At 34.7% G+C, this 20523-nt stretch overlaps 1 protein-coding gene across 13 annotated transcripts in view; it reads left to right on the top strand.

The window, feature by feature from the left end:
• Nucleotides 1-16440, top strand: part of RYR2 (ryanodine receptor 2) — a 441630-nt gene extending 425190 nt beyond the window's left edge. For all 13 annotated transcript variants that reach the window (XM_074818391.1, XM_074818396.1, XM_074818388.1 and 10 more), the window contains 8 exons: nt 2669-2729; nt 4048-4194; nt 6059-6193; nt 8413-8569; nt 10440-10504; nt 11764-11864; nt 13375-13426; nt 15140-16440. In XM_074818391.1, coding sequence (XP_074674492.1) covers nt 2669-2729; nt 4048-4194; nt 6059-6193; nt 8413-8569; nt 10440-10504; nt 11764-11864; nt 13375-13426; nt 15140-15235 — 814 coding nt within the window. In that variant the 3' untranslated portion in view covers nt 15236-16440. The remainder of the gene's footprint in view (nt 1-2668; nt 2730-4047; nt 4195-6058; nt 6194-8412; nt 8570-10439; nt 10505-11763; nt 11865-13374; nt 13427-15139) is intronic.
• The last annotated feature ends 4083 nt before the right edge of the window (nt 16441-20523 follow it).

Below are 20523 nucleotides of genomic sequence, written 5' to 3'. Positions count from 1 at the left end.
TACTATATGGTATCTGGAGCATAGCACAGTTTGGGGACCTTTGAGTTTAACATGATTTTAGTAATTTCTTTCAAAATATGAATGCAAAGTTTGATATGGATGCATCTTTCCATCCTTGTAAACTTGAAAACCCGTTAGAAAAAAATTTGCTCTATTTCTCTAGTGTATGTAGTTTGTTTGTTATCCAGATATCATCCCTGCAATCCTAATCAGACAGTAAATATCACCCAGTGACTATGGCCTGAGTCACTGTGGAAGAAACTCAGGTAAAACCTTAGGCTTTAATTTCTACAGAGCTGCTGTCTACCATGAAGGGATAATGAAGGAAAACTAATTCCTGATCATTCCATCAATGTGCCTAAAACAAACTGTGATCAACTCTTCTCCTTTAAAAAAGTTTTGTGCAACCTTATGAGAAGTTTTAGATTTGTTAACCTAGTAATTTGTTGCCTTTGCACAGGTTAAAAAAAAAAACAAACCGACAATATGGTAAAAAAGAAAAATAAAGTCTGTTGAATCTTGGTTAACTAGATAATAGACTCTAGAATTCACCATTAGTCTCTGTGCTACTAACACTATTTTTGCCTTTGCAGTGCATTAATAGTATAATGGTGCTCTTTTACCTGCTCTGACCTAAATATATAGTCCTGTGGAAGTTCAGTGAAGGCAGAAAATTATAATTCACTGTGAATAAAGGATAAAAAAATTGACCCTAAATGAGTTACTGTATCATCTAAATGTTTTCTGTATAGAAGTAAAACGTATATATGAAAGATGTCATGTGTAAATTTGAGAGCAAGAGTCAAATCTTTCATAAATCAGAAAACTTCTACTACATTTCTTCTGCCTTTTCTTTTTTGTTCAAGTAGAATAATACACTTCAGAAGGAAAAATGAATTCTTAATTAAAATAGGCTGTAGACTATTTGGAGTAGAGATCTTGGTCTAAGTTTGATTTAGTGCTTTTTTTCAAATATAGCAACTCCACTTATATCTATGTAGTGTTTATACTATTATACAGGAGTTTGCTTTTGAGTTTTATGTGTAAAAATGGTGTTAACTTTTGGTTGTATTAAAGCGTAAATACTGTTGCATATAATACAAGGAGGAGTTTGGTATTTTGGTGGGAAAGTATTCCTTGAGAGTGTAATATTCAAATAAAACTATTATTTTTATGTGGTTAGTGGCTCTGGCTATACAAGTAAGAATTTTGGAAATCAGACCTTGATAGACCAGTGTTTAACTCTTGGTATTCCCTCTAAGGTCTTAGGTAATTCCATATAAACATATGGCACAGAAGTACTACGTGCTTTCATATATGGCAGGTATATGACATCTGCCAGCATTATTTCTACTTATTTTGTTATTGTCAGCAGCTCTTCTCTTTCAGGAACACTGAACTAACTCACATTTTAAGGATAAAAGTAGGACAGATGACATTTTTCATGCTATTACTTATAATTGTTCTTGAACTGTAATCCAGGTTTAGAATTTTTTTGTGTCAGTATAATACAGATGATCCAAACCTTTCCAAAAGAAAAAGTCAAAAACTAGAGAGGCCAAGATACAGTTACAAGCAAAAATGGTATATATCTTGTTTGGTAAGTTAATTGTATCACTTCTCTATAGAGGGGGAAAAAAAATGCTTCAAGCAAATTAATGGGTTTCATTCTCATGCAAAAAATGTAACCTAAAGTTGAGACATTTATTTGTGTTGATAGTGTAAGAGGAGAATTAATACCTGAAAGTATTAATTAAAAAAATACAAGGGAAAAATTTGGAGACAATAGCTTACAGTATCAGTCTGTACAACATAAAAGTTTTTTGAAGGAGGAGAGCAGTAGAAGAGGCTAACTGCCACAAAATCTGTGGAAGAAATCAGGAGCGGAGACCTGGACCCAGCACTCCAGGTGCGGCCTTGATAATGCTGAGTTAGAGGGAAAGGATCACTTCCCTCAAACTGTTGGCAATGCTTCTCCTCATGGAGCATAGGGTACCATTAACCTTCTCTGCAGTGTGGGTACATGGCTGGCTTATGCTCAACTTGCAGTCAGCCAAGAACCCCAGGCCCTTTTCTACAAAAGCTTTTAATATACATTTCTCTTTCATTCAACTTTATTCCTGATATCAGTGGGAAAAACAAAGGACACAAGCTCTGAGATTCATTTCACCTCACTTTGTCTGTCTTTAACGTCATCTAATTGTATCACCCAAGGTATGCTGTCATAACTAATGGTAAAGAATTGACATTTTGAGGTGCAAATTCTCTGACCTTTTTTGACAGTTGCTTTAGGCTTAGATGGGTCGCAATTAAAAAAAAAAAAAAACACAAACAAAAACCAAACAAATCAAATCTCTTTTTCTACATGGATTACAAAGTCAGTTCATTTCACTTGTTTGTATATGATAATATCATAGCCATCAATCAGCATTAGATCTGATGAATCCAAACCAGTATTTATTAATTTGTTTTTCTGCTTTTTTTTTGGACAGGTCCATTCCAGAGTAAAAGTGTGAATTAGAACAAGGTTCTGATGTATTTCAGCTTTTGGAGAAATAGATCAGCTGTTGTTTCCTGTGTTTGTGACAATAAGCTTCCCACAGATTGTGTTGCATATTTTCCTATAGTGTTTTGATATAAAATACAATTTATTTATTTATTTTAACAGGCTAAATTCCATTGATGTTAAGTATCAGATGTGGAAATTAGGAGTTGTTTTCACTGATAATGTAAGTTTATCAGTATATATATATGTATATATTTACCTTCTAAAAATATACACTTGTTAACCCAAAGTGCTTTAAAAGGAGGTATGAAATACTCTGGATTATATTTAATTTAGTACATAGATGAAGAAAATCTTAGAAGTTTATAAAGACATGCCAGAATCTTTTCCCAGTTACATAGGTATTAGTCTATAGAACCTCAGTCAATTCCCACTTGCTTCTGATATGCTCTATTCAGGAGCTATAAGCAAGCACTGAGCTGTAGAATTAGAAAACTGACTATATAAATTCTAATTGACATTTTTCATATTCATAAACTTTATGAACACTTGAATATTCCCGGATCACAGTCAGATTGGTGTAGTTGATGTATGTGGAATTGCTAAAATTTGTATTACTGAAACTGATAGTAGGATGTGACGCAGAATGAGGCTGATTTTAATAATTCAAAAAAAAATCATTAAAAAAAAAAAGGAATGATAAACAAGACTGCCTGTTAAAATACCTTGCAGTTTAAGCAGTCACTCATCATATGATTAAGATTCTTGTGATTATCTCTTGCCTAGCTCAGCTTATTTTACTGGTGGAAAAAATGGTTGGGGAACAAACAGTTTTGGAACTAGGACTGCTGGAGAATGAAAGTGTAATCTGACTTCAGTTGGGAAGAGTGGAACGATAAATCTCCAGATCTACAGACAGCATGATCTGTAAAGAGTTAGTTTGTCCAGGATTAGGTTTTTATTAAGGGAGGGACTGTAATTTCTCTTACATGTACTTGTCTGTAAGTCCAATAAAAATTAAATGATAGAGGAAAAGATGAAATTAACATTTGTAGTAATAATTTATAAGCTACTTAATACTTATAAGTTTAAGTAGTAGTTTTAGTAGTTTGAATTAATTACAAAATTCCTTTTGTTGCTTGCAGAGTTCTTTCATTTGTCATTAACCACCTTAGGGCTTTAATATTTTACCGTAATTATTTAGAAATTAAAAAACAAAATATCATTTAAGTCAGAAGAACTTTTACATTACTAACATTATCAAATAAGGGTTTAGCAACTTCAAGTTTTTACAAATTAAAATTTAGAATATGTCATTTTGACCATGTCTTGTGAATTCTGTATTTGCTGATTTAATAGTTTTGCCCAAAGAGAAAATTCTCAAAGATCTCTAGCAAATTCTATGTAAAAAAACCCCACAACTGTTTTCTACTTAAAGAAAAGCACATTAGAGCAGTTTCTACCTTTCCTTAGTGTTTTGAATTAAGTTAAAGCTAATAGCCAAGAGTTTTATTTTGTGATGTACTTGTCTTTTCTGTTAGTCTTTCCTTTACCTAGCATGGTACATGACCATGTCAGTCCTTGGCCATTACAACAATTTTTTCTTTGCTGCTCATCTCCTTGACATTGCAATGGGATTCAAGACATTACGAACTATCCTGTCATCAGTGACCCACAATGGCAAACAGGTATCAACTGTAATCTCTTTTCCACTTTTTTACTTAAGGAGTACACAGGAAAGATCACTTTATGACTAAATTCAGCTGCTCTGCAGATTGACAGTAGAATTGTTCTTTCGTCATGAAGTTTAGAACTTGAGACAGTGGAGAAACTAGCCAGTGGGATTTATAAGCATAAGATAGGACTAGGATGTATGCCAGTCTCTAGCTGTTATGAGCAACTGTGTTATAAAGTTGCTGTTTAAAATTTTTTCAAGATTCATCTAAAGAAAGGTCCAGTTGAACCAAGTTACTCTTTCTGTTAGAGGACTGTTTGAGAAACTCAGCTCTTTGATGATAAGGAACCTTTTCTTAAAGAAGCTATAAAATCTGAAATTGCATTTCTTAATTATGTAAAGAAAATAACTAAGGCTTTTCATCTACTGAGATCTGTTGTAGGAATGGCATTTAATGTAACCTGAGACTTAGTGTTCCTCAAGTCTGATGGTTTTCCTAGTTCAAAGGACCTTTGTAAACAATTTATAATGATACAAAAGCCATCCTTGGTCTGCTTAGAAGATCTTCCAGCAAGGCAGCTAATATCAATCTTATTCAAGTGGTCTTGGAATGGTAACATAAAGGTCTTTTCTGTTGTGTAGACTTATGTGCTGTAGTAAGATGGAACTTCAGTTCTGACTTTATATAATGTAGATGCTTTAGAAGTCTGGTGGCAAGTGCCATTTTGAAATTTATCAGCAGCAAGTTAATTTTCAGGGGATTTTGTTTTAAGCAGATTTGATACTACAGAAACATAAAATCATTAGCAATGATTTTTTTATAAATGCAAAGGGTGATTGATTTAGTTCTGTCTTCAAATGCACTGTCCTTGTCAACATTTTTAAGAAGTAATACACATTTAAATGGACACAGTTTATATTTTGAAATAGCTAGTGAAGCACATGACGTATAGAAGACTCTTATGTATGAACTCACCTTGACAAACTGTTATTTATTTTATGTGGCAAACTTAATTTCATTTGTGGAACAAAAATTGTGTCTTGAAAAGTTACAGAAATCAACATACCGCATTCTTTGCCCTTAAAAAAATGGAATATCTTACTCTGATTTCTTAAAAGAACAAAAAGGCAAAAAAAATCAGTTTACACCTGAAAATAAAAGTGGTGTATTCTACCTTTTAAAAATAGTCCTGAAGTTTTAGCAAATTATCTATGAAGTGAAGGGGGCATTATTTATGGTAAGGAACTTTTTAGGTCTGACAGCTATGCAAGTGAAATATCAGTTTGCAGGATATTGCAGTTCACTTTCAGCTCCTCTCTGTAAAGCTCAAGGCAAAATTTTAATGATGCTGCAGCGAGGTATTTGTTGCTGCTTCTCTGAGGTAGATATTAGAATATTAGGAACAGTTTGTTTTATAGCTAATTTAATAGATGGAACAAAATTGTTAGTGTTAAATTAGTAGAAATACTATATTGCAATTATATAATAGGTGATATTAAATAGTAGTTCTCTTACTATTAGGTGGTACACTTTCAGATATTTTTGTCTGATTGTGTGGGTTTTATATGATTCTAATGGATTGTTTGATTGTGCAGGTATCCACTAGACTTTGCAAGATTTGTCTTTGTAATTGTGTTCCTGAAGCATAGTTTTCCTTCAAAATGAAACAGGTGAAATGCACAACCTTTACATGAAAATATGCAGATATATTACCAAATATTACAAAGATAAGCAAAGACATAGAGAAAAATTAAACAAAGTTTTCCTTCTGCTAATACATATAGATTATTGTTACTTTCCTTCTCTTTTTGCAAAGAAAATTGTATAGCATAATTCTACAGTGGTGTTATATCTACTCTATAATTTTGTCTTCCAGCTTGTCCTGACAGTGGGATTACTGGCAGTAGTAGTATATTTATATACAGTAGTGGCGTTCAATTTTTTCCGCAAGTTCTATAACAAGAGTGAAGATGGTGATATGCCAGACATGAAATGTGATGATATGCTAACAGTAAGTCCTCTTTTACTTTCTTTTTTCTTAAACTGTTATGTTTTTGTCTTCACCTTCTTGTAATTCCTATTCATACAGTTATTATCATTAGCCAACAACAGGAAAGACTATAATTGAAGGCAAAGGAACAAATATAATGAACATCCCTAACAACTAGGTAAACCCTGCGTATATTAAAAAACGCGTATATAAATGAATAGAAGAAATGTGGTGCTATTCTTTGCTATAGTTGCTGGAAAACCAGCTACAAGATGTGAAGCTTAGCCAAGTCAGTTAAAGGCCAGTACTTCTGAATCTTGAGATTCTACAGGCCATTCAAGAGGAAGGGTCAGTTATAGGCAAGGACTTTCATAAATAATTTAGGTACTGAAATGGTTGTTTAAACTTGGAAATCTATCAGTTTTCCTTAGCACAAATTGTCATGATTATGTTCAATTGGCCATGCTGTTACTGAAATCTCTTCTGCGCTCAGCACCACTGAAAATTATTTTGTGCTTACTGAGACAGTGACAGGCTTTGCAGTTGTGGATGGCAGGTAAAGCTTAAACCACGAAAAATTTCTAAGATGTGTTGCCATTAATATCCTTCTAAAAGCCATCATGTGCAACAAAGTTAAATATATTTCAGTATGTTATGCAATATGAATCACTTCCAGGGAACTGACACCATTTAAAAGCCCAATAATTAGATAAACTGTGGGAGGAGACGTAATATGTCTATATTTTTGTCCAATTTGGGACGTTCAGTACAAGACAGATATAGGTAAACTGGATCACAAATCAGTGGAGGGCAGCTAAATTGTTAGGTGCTGGAGCACTTGCCCTGGGAGGAGAGGCTGAGGTAATTAGGCTTGTTTGACGTGGAGAAGAGAAAGCTTCAGGGTGGGAGGGAGTGTTAGAGCAGCTCCCCAGTGCCTGCAGAGAGGTTATTGGGAAGACAAATCCAGGCTTTTTACAGCAGTGCATGCATGGCAGGAGACCATGGACATAAAGTGGAAAAAGGTGTTTTGGCTGAGGAGAACCAAGCAGTAGATCAGGTTGCTCAGAGAGGTTGTGCAATCTCCATCCTTAGGAGGTTTTAACAACCTGACTGGGTAAAGTCCAGAGCAACTTCATCTGAGCTTATAATGGTCACTGCTTGGAGCAGGATTTGTACCAGAGATCTCCAGAAGTCCCTTCTGACCTGACCTACTCTAATTCACTGAAAATACAAGGCTATAATGTTGTACAGGAATGAGTTAGAATAACATGCAATATGCTATAAAATCAGGGTTGTCTTTTGTAAAAGCAGTAAGACTTGCAATATGATGTTGAAAAAAAGAGGATAAAAATACAAAGAATATAATTTAGTTTTTAGAAATAGAAAAATAACTTTTAAAACTTTTTAGGTAACTAACACTACATTCACTCATTAAGTTAATGATTGACTTTCAGTGGTAAAATAAAAACGATCCCTAAAAATTGTTACATTTTTCAGCTATTGGTCACAGCATTGTACGTTACTATATCAATTTCTTACATGAGGGGTTTTGTTGTCACTATTTTTGATAGGGAGCAAGAACTCCAGACCTGTAGTTTGCAAAGCTACTTAAAGAACCAATCCCCTGCTCCATACCTCTGAGAGTGATATTGTAATTTTCTATTAAATTATAGCATAATAAACTGGAAATTTTGCATTGTCAGCATCCTACATAACTATACTGAGACCTATTATACCACTTTTCAGATCATAGTTCCACAGTATTAGTCTCAGACTTTTTCCATCTTTAGCCCGTCCTCTGCACAAACATTCTCAAAGTATTTTGTTTGTTTTGTTTTTTTAATTTTTGTTTGAAACACCAAAGATGGGGAAAGTCATTCACTTTTCAGCTAGAAAAATGGAAAAGGAGATGGTTGTGGTGGTAATGGTATTTCCTATTTGCACATTACTGAAATGATTGTACATGAATCATTGTGTGCTGCTGGGCTTAAGGTAGTTGAACCTTTGATCTTTTTGAACTCCTACATAAAGACAGAACATGAAATACTGCAACTTCAGTTGCACAGCAGCATTTCACCTCTCTCAGAAATATACGTAACCTCAAAGGGAAGAAAAAGATGACTTGACATAGTATAGCTGCTAGACCATAGACCAGTTCTGCCAGTTACTGAATTTGTAACAATGGGTATTTTAATTTTAGCTGTAGACAAACTTTGTTCCCTTTGTTTTGTGTTTTCTAGTGCTACATGTTTCACATGTATGTTGGAGTACGTGCAGGTGGAGGCATTGGTGACGAAATAGAGGATCCAGCAGGAGATGAATATGAAATCTATCGGATTATCTTTGACATCACTTTCTTCTTCTTTGTGATTGTCATCCTGCTTGCAATTATTCAAGGTATATATTTGTAGCCCATGGTGAAACTGAAAGTGGTATTTAGCAGTACAGAGATCTTAGTGCTGCGGTAATTGTACACCTAAGATTCAACCAGGACACCGGTGTAGATCATGAAGCACAGATTTATATAATAGATCACACCCAGCTGGCTTTTATCCATACATTGTTCTTCCTAGTCTCTGTAAAATCAACAGGGTCTAACCAGATCAGTGGAAACAAAAAAAAGCTGTTTGCTGTGAGATAATGTTGTCACTATAGTTTCTATCTTCTCATTGCCCTTTCTAAAAGCCTCCTGTAATGATCAGCAAGAGAAGTGATTAGAAAGTGATTAGAAGTCCTGTGGTGTACCTTAAAATTGTCTTTCAGCATAACTCACCCTTGTGAGCTTTCTATGAACAAATCAGAAGTGGGTGCTGTCAGTATTCACCCCTACTAGTATCTAATGTTCTTGACTGTCTGGCAAATCTTCAGACTGGTGGTAGTGGCATGAAAATTGGAACATAGCTTTAAGAGGTTTAATCTTTTCTTACATAAAAACCTCTGCTTGGTGTGATGCCTGCTTACTTGAACAATGTCAAAGAGTAAAGAAAGGTGCTTGATATGAAACAGCTTTAGTGTATCCTGGTAAATGACAATGGAAAGTCAGCTGCCATCAGGTTAGCTTCTGAATTTGAGTGAAAATACTTGACTGGTAGTGTGACTTGCTGTTCTAATGTGGATCGTGGATACTGAATTTTGGGAAGTCAGGGCTTTTCCATTATGTTTGTATTAATCATGTTTAATGTTATTACCTAAGGTACTTAAAAGCCCCATCTGTTTACATATAATACCTTCAAAAGATTTTCAAGAATGCCCAGAAAATAATCTTTTGTTAAAGTTTGCACAAATTAACAGCAGTATATTCTTGATTTTGGAAAAACATGTGGTGATTTTTTGCTAGGTCCGGTTGCTATTAATAGTGATACCTTATTGCTTTCTGCGAGCTAACAGTTAGCTAACTTATGATGATTTTGGAAGCAGTAAGGATGCTTTCTCACTTCCCACAAGGAAGGCAACTCTGGGCTTGTGGTAAATTGTTTATAACTCTTACTCAAGCAACAAGTTTTTTTAAAGGGGTTGGGGAGGGTGCAAAATTTTTTATAGCCTGAAGTAGCATATCTCATACGGTTTGTTTCTTCATCTTATGAGTGGCTGAAAAGTAGAGACCTTTGCTGTCAAGCTTTGAGTATAATTGCCATCTGGTATTCATCAGCTTTACAGCACAGTAAATAACGATTGTGGAGTTAGTTCCTATTTGTATTGGTGTAAGTGAAGGGAGAATCATAATTTATAATCTGAGCTATAGAGCCTGTGGTGGTTTTTCTTCTTCATTCTATATCTCCCTGAAATGACCCCTTACTTCTGTAGAGCTCTGACAGTGGAACCTTGTACTACATGACAGTCATAATGAGAGAGGATGCACAGAGCTCTGGGCCTCTCTGCATGTGCTGTGTACTAAATCCCTGAACTCTGTTAAATGTACAGTAGTATTCTTTCTATAGTAAAGCCTCCATCACTGCAAAACCACATGTGTCCTCATGTACTGAGTCAAAATTAGAGCATTGTGAATAAAACAGAAGTCTGCTTGTCCCAGTTTGTAATTCTGAATAGTACTGCTAGCCATGTTACTGGTAGCCATTTTCTTTGACTTGCTCATCTTTCTTCAGGTGTTCAGGTGTTTTTGTGGTCTTTGGAATGTGTATTGTCCTCTATTCTTTCTGCACAAGATTCTCTATTTATTTTCTTTGCAAGAGTTATCCCTGGATTTCCAAATATTCTTTGTCACAGTTATGTTCTTGAATATTAACTATCATTTTAACTTAAACCCTAGGTTTAATTATTGATGCTTTTGGTGAGTTAAGAGATCAGCAAGAGCAAGTTAAGGAAGACATGGAGGTAAGATCATCCAATTGATAAACCATACCCTATTTTCATGTTTTCAATCAAAATGTGATCTAGCTAGTGGATAGTTTTTTAAACTAACAAGAAAATACAGTCCTGTACGTGGTCCAATATCATATAATGCCCTGGATAAGATTCTACTCTCACATCTCAGTTTACTAGAAGGAAATAATAGCTGAGAGTTTTTTTATTCACTTTTTTTTTTGTTTCTATTAAAATATAAGAATTTACATAAGTAGTTCTGTTAGTACCCAATAATATTGTTTTTAGGCAATTTTATGCGGAGAAGAGAATTTACCACTCTTTGCTGCCTCCTGTGAAGGGGGTATGCTATGCTTTGACGGGTGCTAGCTGCTACCTCACATGTCTTTTTGCATGGGACACAAATACAGGTTGTCTAAACTGATATTCTGCTCTAAGCGTATTTTGGATTTGTTTGCCAATTCCTAGTATGTTTGGGTTTTTTTTTTAATACCTCCAGATCAAGCATAGCCATTTTTTTGCTGTCAGTAATAAGTTAATAAATATCAGACAAAAAACCTAACAGATTTTCTTACGTCTTTTTAAAGTTTAGACTAATCTCTGTATCTTTATTTTTCTAAACAAGGAAAATCTTTGTACATTGCTGTATATTATAATGAATTAGATACCTGTGGCTATTTAAGTCTTTTGGATCTTCAGACTAGAGGTTTCTAACACAGGGTGTTAATACTGTCATGTTACAGTTCATCTCAGATGTAATTTTCTTTGGTTAATCTATGTGTGAAAATATCCTGTACTTGGTGGTTTACTATTCTGTCATTTAAGGATGACTATAAGAACTCAGAAAAGTGTTGCAGACCTACTGTGTTTTGTAATCTAAACTTTCAGCACATTCAGTTTCAGCTGGACAAGGCATTGAGGTAAATATTGACATATGTTTCAGTGAGTGCTACTTACAGTATTAAAGGGGAAAAAAAACCCTCAGCTTTGACCATTATATGCCATTCTCTCTCCTGATAGCTGTTCACTTACAGCTGGCAAAGACTTTTTTTTTAGCAGTAAGAAGCTATTCTGATGGCAGTTAAACTTCTATTCAGGTGTTTTGGCTGAGGTATCCAGTCCCAATCATTAAAAGAAAAGCCTTTTGTTCAGCACATATTATACATGATGCATTGCCATTTTCAAGAAAATTGTTACATTTTTATTGTCCTTTTCTCAAAGGGGGGCAGGGTTATATATAGTGTTGAAGTGCTCTGTATTCTTTCTTTTAGACGAAGTGCTTTATCTGTGGAATAGGAAATGACTACTTTGATACAGTGCCCCATGGCTTTGAAACACACACACTACAGGAGCACAATTTGGCCAATTATTTGTGAGTACAGTAAAAATGAACTTGATAACTCATGGCCCTTGCAGCCTCTGCAAGTACCTGATTAGCTCTCTTGCACAAGTAAGAGTCAGTACTGTTTGGCTTTGACGTGCTCTCATGCTGTCTGAATATATAATTCTGTGGTGATGGAAGCAAGGAATGAACAACCTTCATTACCTTGTTTCCAGCTTGGTTGTCACACGCTAAGTTTGTGTGAGCTAGGAGACGGAAACTGGGAATTTAGTATGTGCCTGTGGAGGCATAAAATTGAATGAGTTGTGTAAGGTACAGAGGAGCAGTATGACCTGGCCTAGAGACTGATGGAGAGAGTGCACAAGCAAAGGAGTAAGGCAAAAGAGGGAAGACTTACACTGTAGAAAATATTTTGAGTGGAGTGCTGAGGCTGACTAAGAGAACCCCAGACAAAGGGAGGTAGGGGAACTGGAAGAGGAGCTAGAGAGGGGAGGGATCAGAACAAGGACATGAGGTCCACCTTTGGAGAATCTAAGCAGAGCATCAGTGACCACTAAACTTGGTCTTTTAAAATCTGGAAATAAAACCATTTATCAGGTCTACAATCACTGTATCATACTATTCCTCTCTTGTCAAATACATTTTGGCCCTGGATTTTCATACATATTTCATACTAGTGCTGGCAGTATGAAGCCGTGGATGGATTGTGACTTTACGCCTATAAACTAGCACTGTGTGTGCACAAAATAATGAGACTGTAAAGTCAAACATCCCTATAAAGAACTTCCACCTGATAAACAGGTTGTGCAAACAAAATGCATTAAAAGCACCAGGATGTGGGATTTTGTTCCTGCTTACAAAGTACTATACAAATAGCATGCTTACTCTAAGTGCATCATCCTAAAGAAATGTGTTTTGATATTTTTTGTGCATGATCATATTTTACATTTTTACATATGTTTGGAGAGAATTACTATTATGAGTGAAATTTTGAAATCATCACCTAGTATCTGTCAAGCATCTCAAAACCCCAAGACTAATGTATTTTTAAAATTAGAAGTTCTTTTCTGCTCATGTTGATCTTGAGTTACATACACTAGTAAAATGTCCTCAAGCTATATTTTCAATAAGAGAAATCTCTTAATCGTCTTCAGCATTTCTTATTCATTGTGGGGAGAGGAAAAAAAAAATCCAGTTACTATTCTCTGTCTACTTCCAAACTGGTGTTCATGGGCAAGAAAATGTCTATTATAATTTTCGGTTAGAAAGTTTAGAAAATCTTAATTAAACTGAGTTGCTATTTACTATAAATCAAACATCTCTTGCATTTTAGCATACTATTCTTTGAACAATAAGTGAATGTCAACAGTGTCAGGAAAGTATATTTAATGTGTCTGGGAATGTTATCATAATAGAACTCTGGAACTTGTAAGTCCATGAACACCATTATCATTGTACATGCTGAAAAATATCCATCCCTCTGTGGGTTGCTTAATGTTTCCAAATATTGTATTCATAATAGCTGTTTCTTTGCTTGCAGGTTTTTTCTGATGTATCTTATTAACAAAGATGAAACAGAGCATACAGGACAGGTAAGTTGAACAACTCTATGAATGTCAACAGTTATTTAATAAGACTGATTCTAAAATAAAAATCATTCAGGCTTGGCAAAGCTAAGAGTATTCTAATGAATAGCTCCCTATATGGTACGTAACTTAATTCTCATTCTTCTAAACAATTCTTAGGACTTTGGTTACTTAATGTTAGATTATCAATTCTGTAATTACTTTCTGTTCCTGTTATCTGACCTGTTATTCTTAAATTGTTACTTCCATGAAGTATAAATTCAGACCATAAATAAAAATATTGAGAAACAGAACATTTAAGCATCCTGTGAAAGCAGCATTCTTCATTTCTCCCTGTTGATTCTTTTTTAATAGTCTTTGTTCTTTATTATTATCTATATATAATCTTCTGTGTCTACATTCCTGGATAAGTCCTTAAGAAAGAGTTTGTGCATATATGTAAAATTAAACCCGTGAGAGAAGTTTTCCTTGGAGGTTTCTTTGCTGTTGTTCTTTCTCTTTCAAACTTCCAGTGCTTCCTTCAACTTCCTTTAAGTATACTTAGAGTCAGTAAAAAGATGTATCAAATTTACTTACTCCTGTTTTTTCTAGTGATAGTCTTGCAGCTGACTGTTGCAGATCAGAAAACAAAAAACTTGAAGAGCATGATACATGCAGCACTACAGATTTGGGTCAGAGAGATGATTGCCTGTAAATCTATGTAGCTTACTCTTTCTGAACTCATGTATGTACTGGGCAATTATAATCATCTTCTTTACATAAATCTGCTCAGCCTTGTCTAGTATCAGATTTTAGGTATTGGCTTTGCTCTTTTTGAACATCCATGTGTCACTTGAGAATTTCGTATTAAATGAGATTTTTTTAAAAAGCCTTTTTTATTTGTGTTTTGTTTTTCTTGGCATACAATGTGTCCTACTATAGTCACTGCAGCCAGATTTCTACTAAGCAGTTTTGATACTGTTAGCTGATAATTTGAAAATTGAGAGTACTTCATACTACATAACTTCTAGGAACATGGTTTAGTGGTGGACTTGGCAGTGTTAGGTTTACAGTTGGACCTAATGATCTTAAAGGTGTCTTCCAACCTAAATGATTCTATGATTCTATAACTTGTGTAACACATGTCCCTTCTACCATGGAATTTGTATGATAAAAAGCACATTTAAGTGGTGTAATTAAAATGGAAATAAACTGACATATCCTTTAGTATTCTCCAGACTGCCTAGAGACAGAGTCTTACCTGAACAAATCATCAGAAAGAAAAACAAAACCCCGCCACTGATTCAGAAAATATTTCTCTTCTAAGAAATACCTTTAAAGGCTGTTTTATGTATTATGTGTAGGCGTGTTTTGAAATGACCGATGCAGAAATTCAGTCAAATTTTTATGACAGAAAATATTCTGCTTACCCTGGTATTTGTCTCGTGACCAGTTTTAATTGAGCTTTACAGTGCTCCTGGATGTGCAATAAGAAATAAACTATCTGGTCCTCTTCTATGTGTTTCTTCAGTGCTTTTTGCCTAGGTGACAAAAATATAAAAGCTACTCTGAGCTGATCAAAATCATTAGCATGACTTTGTAGACTGATATACAACAACCTGATATTCACAGAATCAAAAAAGTGAAGCAGTATATAAATAAAAGAGAAAAAGAAAAAAAGTAATGGTTCGTGCTTTCTCATTAAATCAAGTTAAATTATTGAAATTGTGTTTCTTTCAGGAATCCTATGTATGGAAAATGTATCAAGAACGGTGCTGGGAATTTTTCCCTGCTGGCGATTGCTTCCGAAAACAATATGAAGACCAGCTCAACTGAGCAGAGATGAGGATTTCCAGATGAAAATATGTCTGTGTATTTCCCAACTCTTTTGGGAATGTCTAACAGATTTCTTAAATCCCCAAAGCTGTGTGCTTTTTGGAGCACCAAAGCTCTGTTTTTAATGACCCAACTGCGCTTTTATTTTCTTGTGTATTTGCTTTGAGAACACTGGAGTAAAGAACAATGAAAAATAACAGCAACTCTGGAAAACAAACCAACCACTTGCACACACAAAAGCTATCCCTATACATAACATGCACACATAAGAAGAGACTCGAGACAACTTATTTCTGAAACTGCCAGATGATGCCCTTGTCTATAAGATCACACATGGGGTGACACGGTAGCAACACTCATTCAATCTGTTTATTTCATCATCCTGGAAGGAACTATATGTAGTTCACAGAGCACTGTAAAAGATTGTTGTGGACACTAAGTTGGGGAAATAGTGCCTTACTATATGTGGGTTGAGCTATGCAGAAGATGAGTGCATGATGATATCAATTTTTTTTTCTTTATGTCTTCCCTTTCTTCCAAGTTAATATTTATTTTGTGGTTTTGGTGGGTTTGGAAGGAAGGGATTTGATTGTGCACATATTTTTAATATGACTGGAGTGTCTCAGGACAAGATTAGGTTATTCTCATCAAGTTCATTTCACATGTACCTTCCTCTTTAGCTTTTGCTCTTATTTTGGTAATGCTCTGATACAACACTGCAACTTTATGAAATATTTGTATGAAAACAAGACGACTGCAAAAAACACTTTAACAAGAAATGTTTCATTGCATGTTTATTATGCAAGTTTAAAAAAATCAAAAAAACCAACCTTCAGAAGCAAGTTGATCAACATGAAAAAACATTCACAATAATTATATCCATAGTAATAAAGTGTTGTGGGCTTTATTGTACATCTGGAAAAAGTGTCATCAGCCAACAATGTATATGTTACAAATTTGACAGTAGTTTTGTTTTCTTTTCTTTTTCTTTCTTTCTTTCATTTCTGCCACCTGTGATCAATAGTGGAGTTGAAGATTTTCTTGTTAAATTATTTTTTAAAAGCAAAGCTGAAGCAATATCCATTCAGGGACTCCATCAGTTGCATCATGAAACACCAATGATGTGTACATCACTCCATTTTGAGTCCTTTTCAATTGTAATGCCAGTCTTTACAAATAAAAAGAGAGATTCAGAATGGAAACAAGCTGGTTTTGGTAACATTTGAGGTCTTTGTTATGAAGTCTTTGTATTAGTCCCTGAATTAATTACACCCACTTCAAAACAGGATTAAGCTGCTGTTTCCTTAATGAAAGTTTTTGGTTTTGTTTTTGTTTTTTCTCCTGGACTTCTTGCTGTTCTGTTGCTCCACCTCATTTCTTTACAGGCCACAGTTTTGTCATAAAATAAATTGGCTGTATCAATTCAGTTAAAACTAAGAAAAATTGCAACTAAAGAAATAATCCTTTAAAAATACTAATTCTGTATTCTTAAAAGCCAGGCTTTCAGAGTAGCAATATTCACAATCTGCTGAACTGAAATTGGGATCCTGATTCTGGTAAAATTCACTTAAATTCTACAGTATTTGAGGACAGAGGCTGGGCAGGCTGGTGATGGTGGGAGGGGCAGGTATAGCAGCCACAACTTGTATTCAGGTTTTAAACCACTCTCATCCAGTTTGGAGTATTCATTCCAGCTCTGTTTCCTCTCTAGCACAACTCCATAGAACACTTTAAGTCAGCCTTTCTGGGATTTGCATATAGGGTTTAGAAATGGGGGATTGCAATTATGGTCCTTTTTTGGGTGTACAACATGAAAATAGTTGTTTGACACATAGGCACACACACTATTTTGGTTTTGCACATTTTGTTGAGAAATATGTAGCTAATGATTCTGATTGATATTTCAAGATCCCTTTGTCCTGAAAACAAATTCAAATAGACTTTGTTGGCAAATACCAGAATAAGAGTGACATGTTTCTTTAACCTCAGCTTCCATGTCACAGAGCTTCTGGGGCATCCTTGCTGTTGAATCCAGTATGCTGCTTAACAAACATATGTGAAGCCACACTTAAACACTAGAGTCTTCCAGGATGAGTTCTAACAATTATATGGTGATGCAAAAAGTTTCTTTTTAAGTATGAAAAATATTCATTTATTAAATTAATTATAGCTCTCACAGAAGCAAATTCCTACAGCTAAGAACTGGTTCATGAGAGTTTGCAAGATTAGCGTTCACTGTTGAAAAATGATGGGAACTAGCTTTGGCAGACCTTCAGAGCCTGGTTCATGCTGTGTCCCCTCAGCTATGGCTGTAGATTTTCTGTGAGTCCCTGAAACGGTATTTCCTGTTTTGTTCATTGCACAAAACTTGCCACTGAGAGCCTTTTTCTTAACGCCTAACACATCTAATTCAAGCAAAGAAACTCACTTTGATATTAGAAATTAGTACATGTCATAGAAGACTGATTTATTTTAAAAGTACGTGTTTCCTGTGACTCATACTGTTTCTGACACTAATGTGCACTTTCAACAGGATAATATTATTCGATCAGGCCACGTACTGCATGATACAGACTGTGGTGTCCAAGTTAATACTGTTTAGTTTGTTTTAGACAAAGTTGAAACAAATTCTTAGATTTTATTAAAAATTATCGAACTTACTGTGACAACTGCAACTTCTTTGAATTTTTGTGTTACAAGAGTCAGTAAAATAAGCAATGGGATCATATGAACAAAGCCAACCAATACAGACAATTCACTGTTTTAATAGTTGTATCAAAAGAAATTAACATTGACATGTGTCGTATATAGTAGTACAGCACAAAAAAGCAGGTAAAAAATATGTCACTTAAAAATATAAAATATGTAAAATTTTATATTAAATATGTCACTTGAAAACTGCGGTTTTAAATCCAAGAAATTCAATTATAGTGCTTACACATGTGATATTTAAGATAAGGTTATACTTACACACATATTTGCGTATGCTAATGTTTTTTTCAGCTGTTAGCTGAATTTACTAATTGTGTCAGTAAAACTGTAATTTTTAGAAGGAACTCTTGCCCTTTATTGATGATAATAGAGAGACAACTGTTGGTGTTTACCTCTGAATGCCAAGAAAATTGAGAAGAGCTCTAAAACTGATGTTCCTAGTGCATACATGTTGATTTCAGCAAAGAAACAAAGGAATGAATGGCAATGGAAAAGCAAAGTAAGATGGAAGAGTAGTTGAGGTGGGATTCATTTGTGGTAGTTGATACGTGTTTATACATTGCTCCACTTCGAATTGAGTTACCTGACATTTGTTATACTTCTACCAATACCCTGTTCTTATGTGTGTCATTCCCTAAAACTCTGAAGCTTAAGTCTGTGGTTTTTACTAAGACAATCCCAGAAACTAGCAGACAAGAAAAGGACACTGTAAGATCCTTAGCCTATGCATTACTACAAGACTAATCCCTTCATTTTGGCCACTATTGTGTTAAGGTGTTGAATATTTTCACCTGTAGTATCTTCCTACTGTTACAGGACTCTTACTAATGAATAATAGCATTTCGCTTATGAATTGCATTAATGCTTTTTTTCTATAACTCCTTTGATAACATTCCTACCATCTTCTGAGGCACTGAATAATTCCCTTTACCTACACAATCACCTGTAAAGTATTCATAGGATATAATATTCTCTAGGGTTTTTTTATTTTCTGAAGTAGAGTGTATTAATTTTTTTGTTCATTAACCAAAGTAAGTGTGGTGTCCAGAACAGTCTCTGTCAAAGGATAAGACATCTGTCACAGAAAACATGGGTGGGTATGTTCTTCGATTAAATCTGTCTAATATTTATGTTCATAAATGTAACTCCTTCAATCTCTCATCTTAAGTCATAGCCACTTTTATTTGTATATTTGCTGCTTTTTCAGTTTTCTTGAGCTTTTCTAAAGCCGATTTAAACCATAGAGGCTTGGTTGCAAATAGAATTTCAAATTACATCATCTTACAGTCACCTTTTACTCAAGATTTGCAAGGTACTTAAGCACAAATATCCATTTATAGGTGAGTTTTTTTTTGCAGGTGCCTCATTTTTTTTTTTTTTTTTTTTGAAGGCCCTTTTTGTGTGTTTTCTGGAGTAGGGTTTTCTTTGTCATCTGTTTTAATGGTACCTATGCAATTTCTTCTATCTAGTTTTCTTCACAATTATCTTTTTGTTCGTTTGTTTGTTTGGATATTCATTTAGGCAAAAGGATGTGTCTCTCTTAGCTGGTAAAGACAACCCTTCTCAGCAGTTGTTGAAGATCTCTGGCAGCCAAACAGCATCATTCTGCCGTGCCAATGAAGGTCAAGAGTTGAGGCAATTTTTTATGTGAACAGCTTGCTTTGTAATAACATAGCCATGGGCTGATCTGCAATTACAAAGGTTTGACCTATACAGTTTGGTGCTGGATGGGAAGATCTGAGCTAAAGTTCTCCTGAAAAAAAGTTTTGAAATTTCTGAAATGTAAGGGGAAAATGCTCAAAAATCCCCAGTGACAACAAACTGAAGGTCTTTTTTATCAATCCATTGTGTAAATGCTCCAAGGGTGCATGCAAGATGTAGTTGCTGTGTTGCTAGTAGAAACTGCAGTTATATAGACTAAATACCTCTCTCTTAGATATATGTTAAATAAGGACCCTGGAACACTGAAAGGTGGCTAAATAATGCTGGATCATGCCATTTGAGATTTGAAATAAATCAGAAAGTTTTGATTAATTGTTCTTTACATTGTGCTAGTAGGATAGAAAGAAACTGCATGAGTTGCGTTTAAGGATAATAGAACAGAATAGGTAATGGTGAAAAATTCAGCAGCTGCCTACTTACTACTTTATCTGCAAGTAACATAACTGAGAAGAAAAAAAAAAATGTAGGAGGATAAGTCAGTTGGCCTCATGCATAGCAAGCTTTTTTGAAGTATATTCTTTATTTCTGGGTTTTGTTTTTTTTTTTTCCCCATAAATTACTGCTTCATTTTTAATCAATATTCACTTAGTGTATGAGATTTAGAAAATATGCTTGCTTTTAATCTTTGGAAAACATTAGCATTTTTGTAGCTTGCTGTATTTGAGTTTCAGATGGAGATGCATGTTTCAACTGTTTCTCCACTCTGTTTCTTTGAAGGAAAAATATCCTTCTATTTAACCACTCTGCATTCATCAACAAAAGAAGTACCTGACTAGCACTGGCATCTTTTCTCTTTCCTGCTCAGTTTTTGAGCTATGTTAGAACAATGCTATGAATTGCTTTAAAATTAGGTC

Source organism: Strix aluco, chromosome 3 (genome assembly GCF_031877795.1).
Source record: "Strix aluco isolate bStrAlu1 chromosome 3, bStrAlu1.hap1, whole genome shotgun sequence".
NCBI lineage: Eukaryota > Metazoa > Chordata > Aves > Strigiformes > Strigidae > Strix > Strix aluco.
This window is presented reverse-complemented; position numbering and strand designations above follow the sequence as displayed.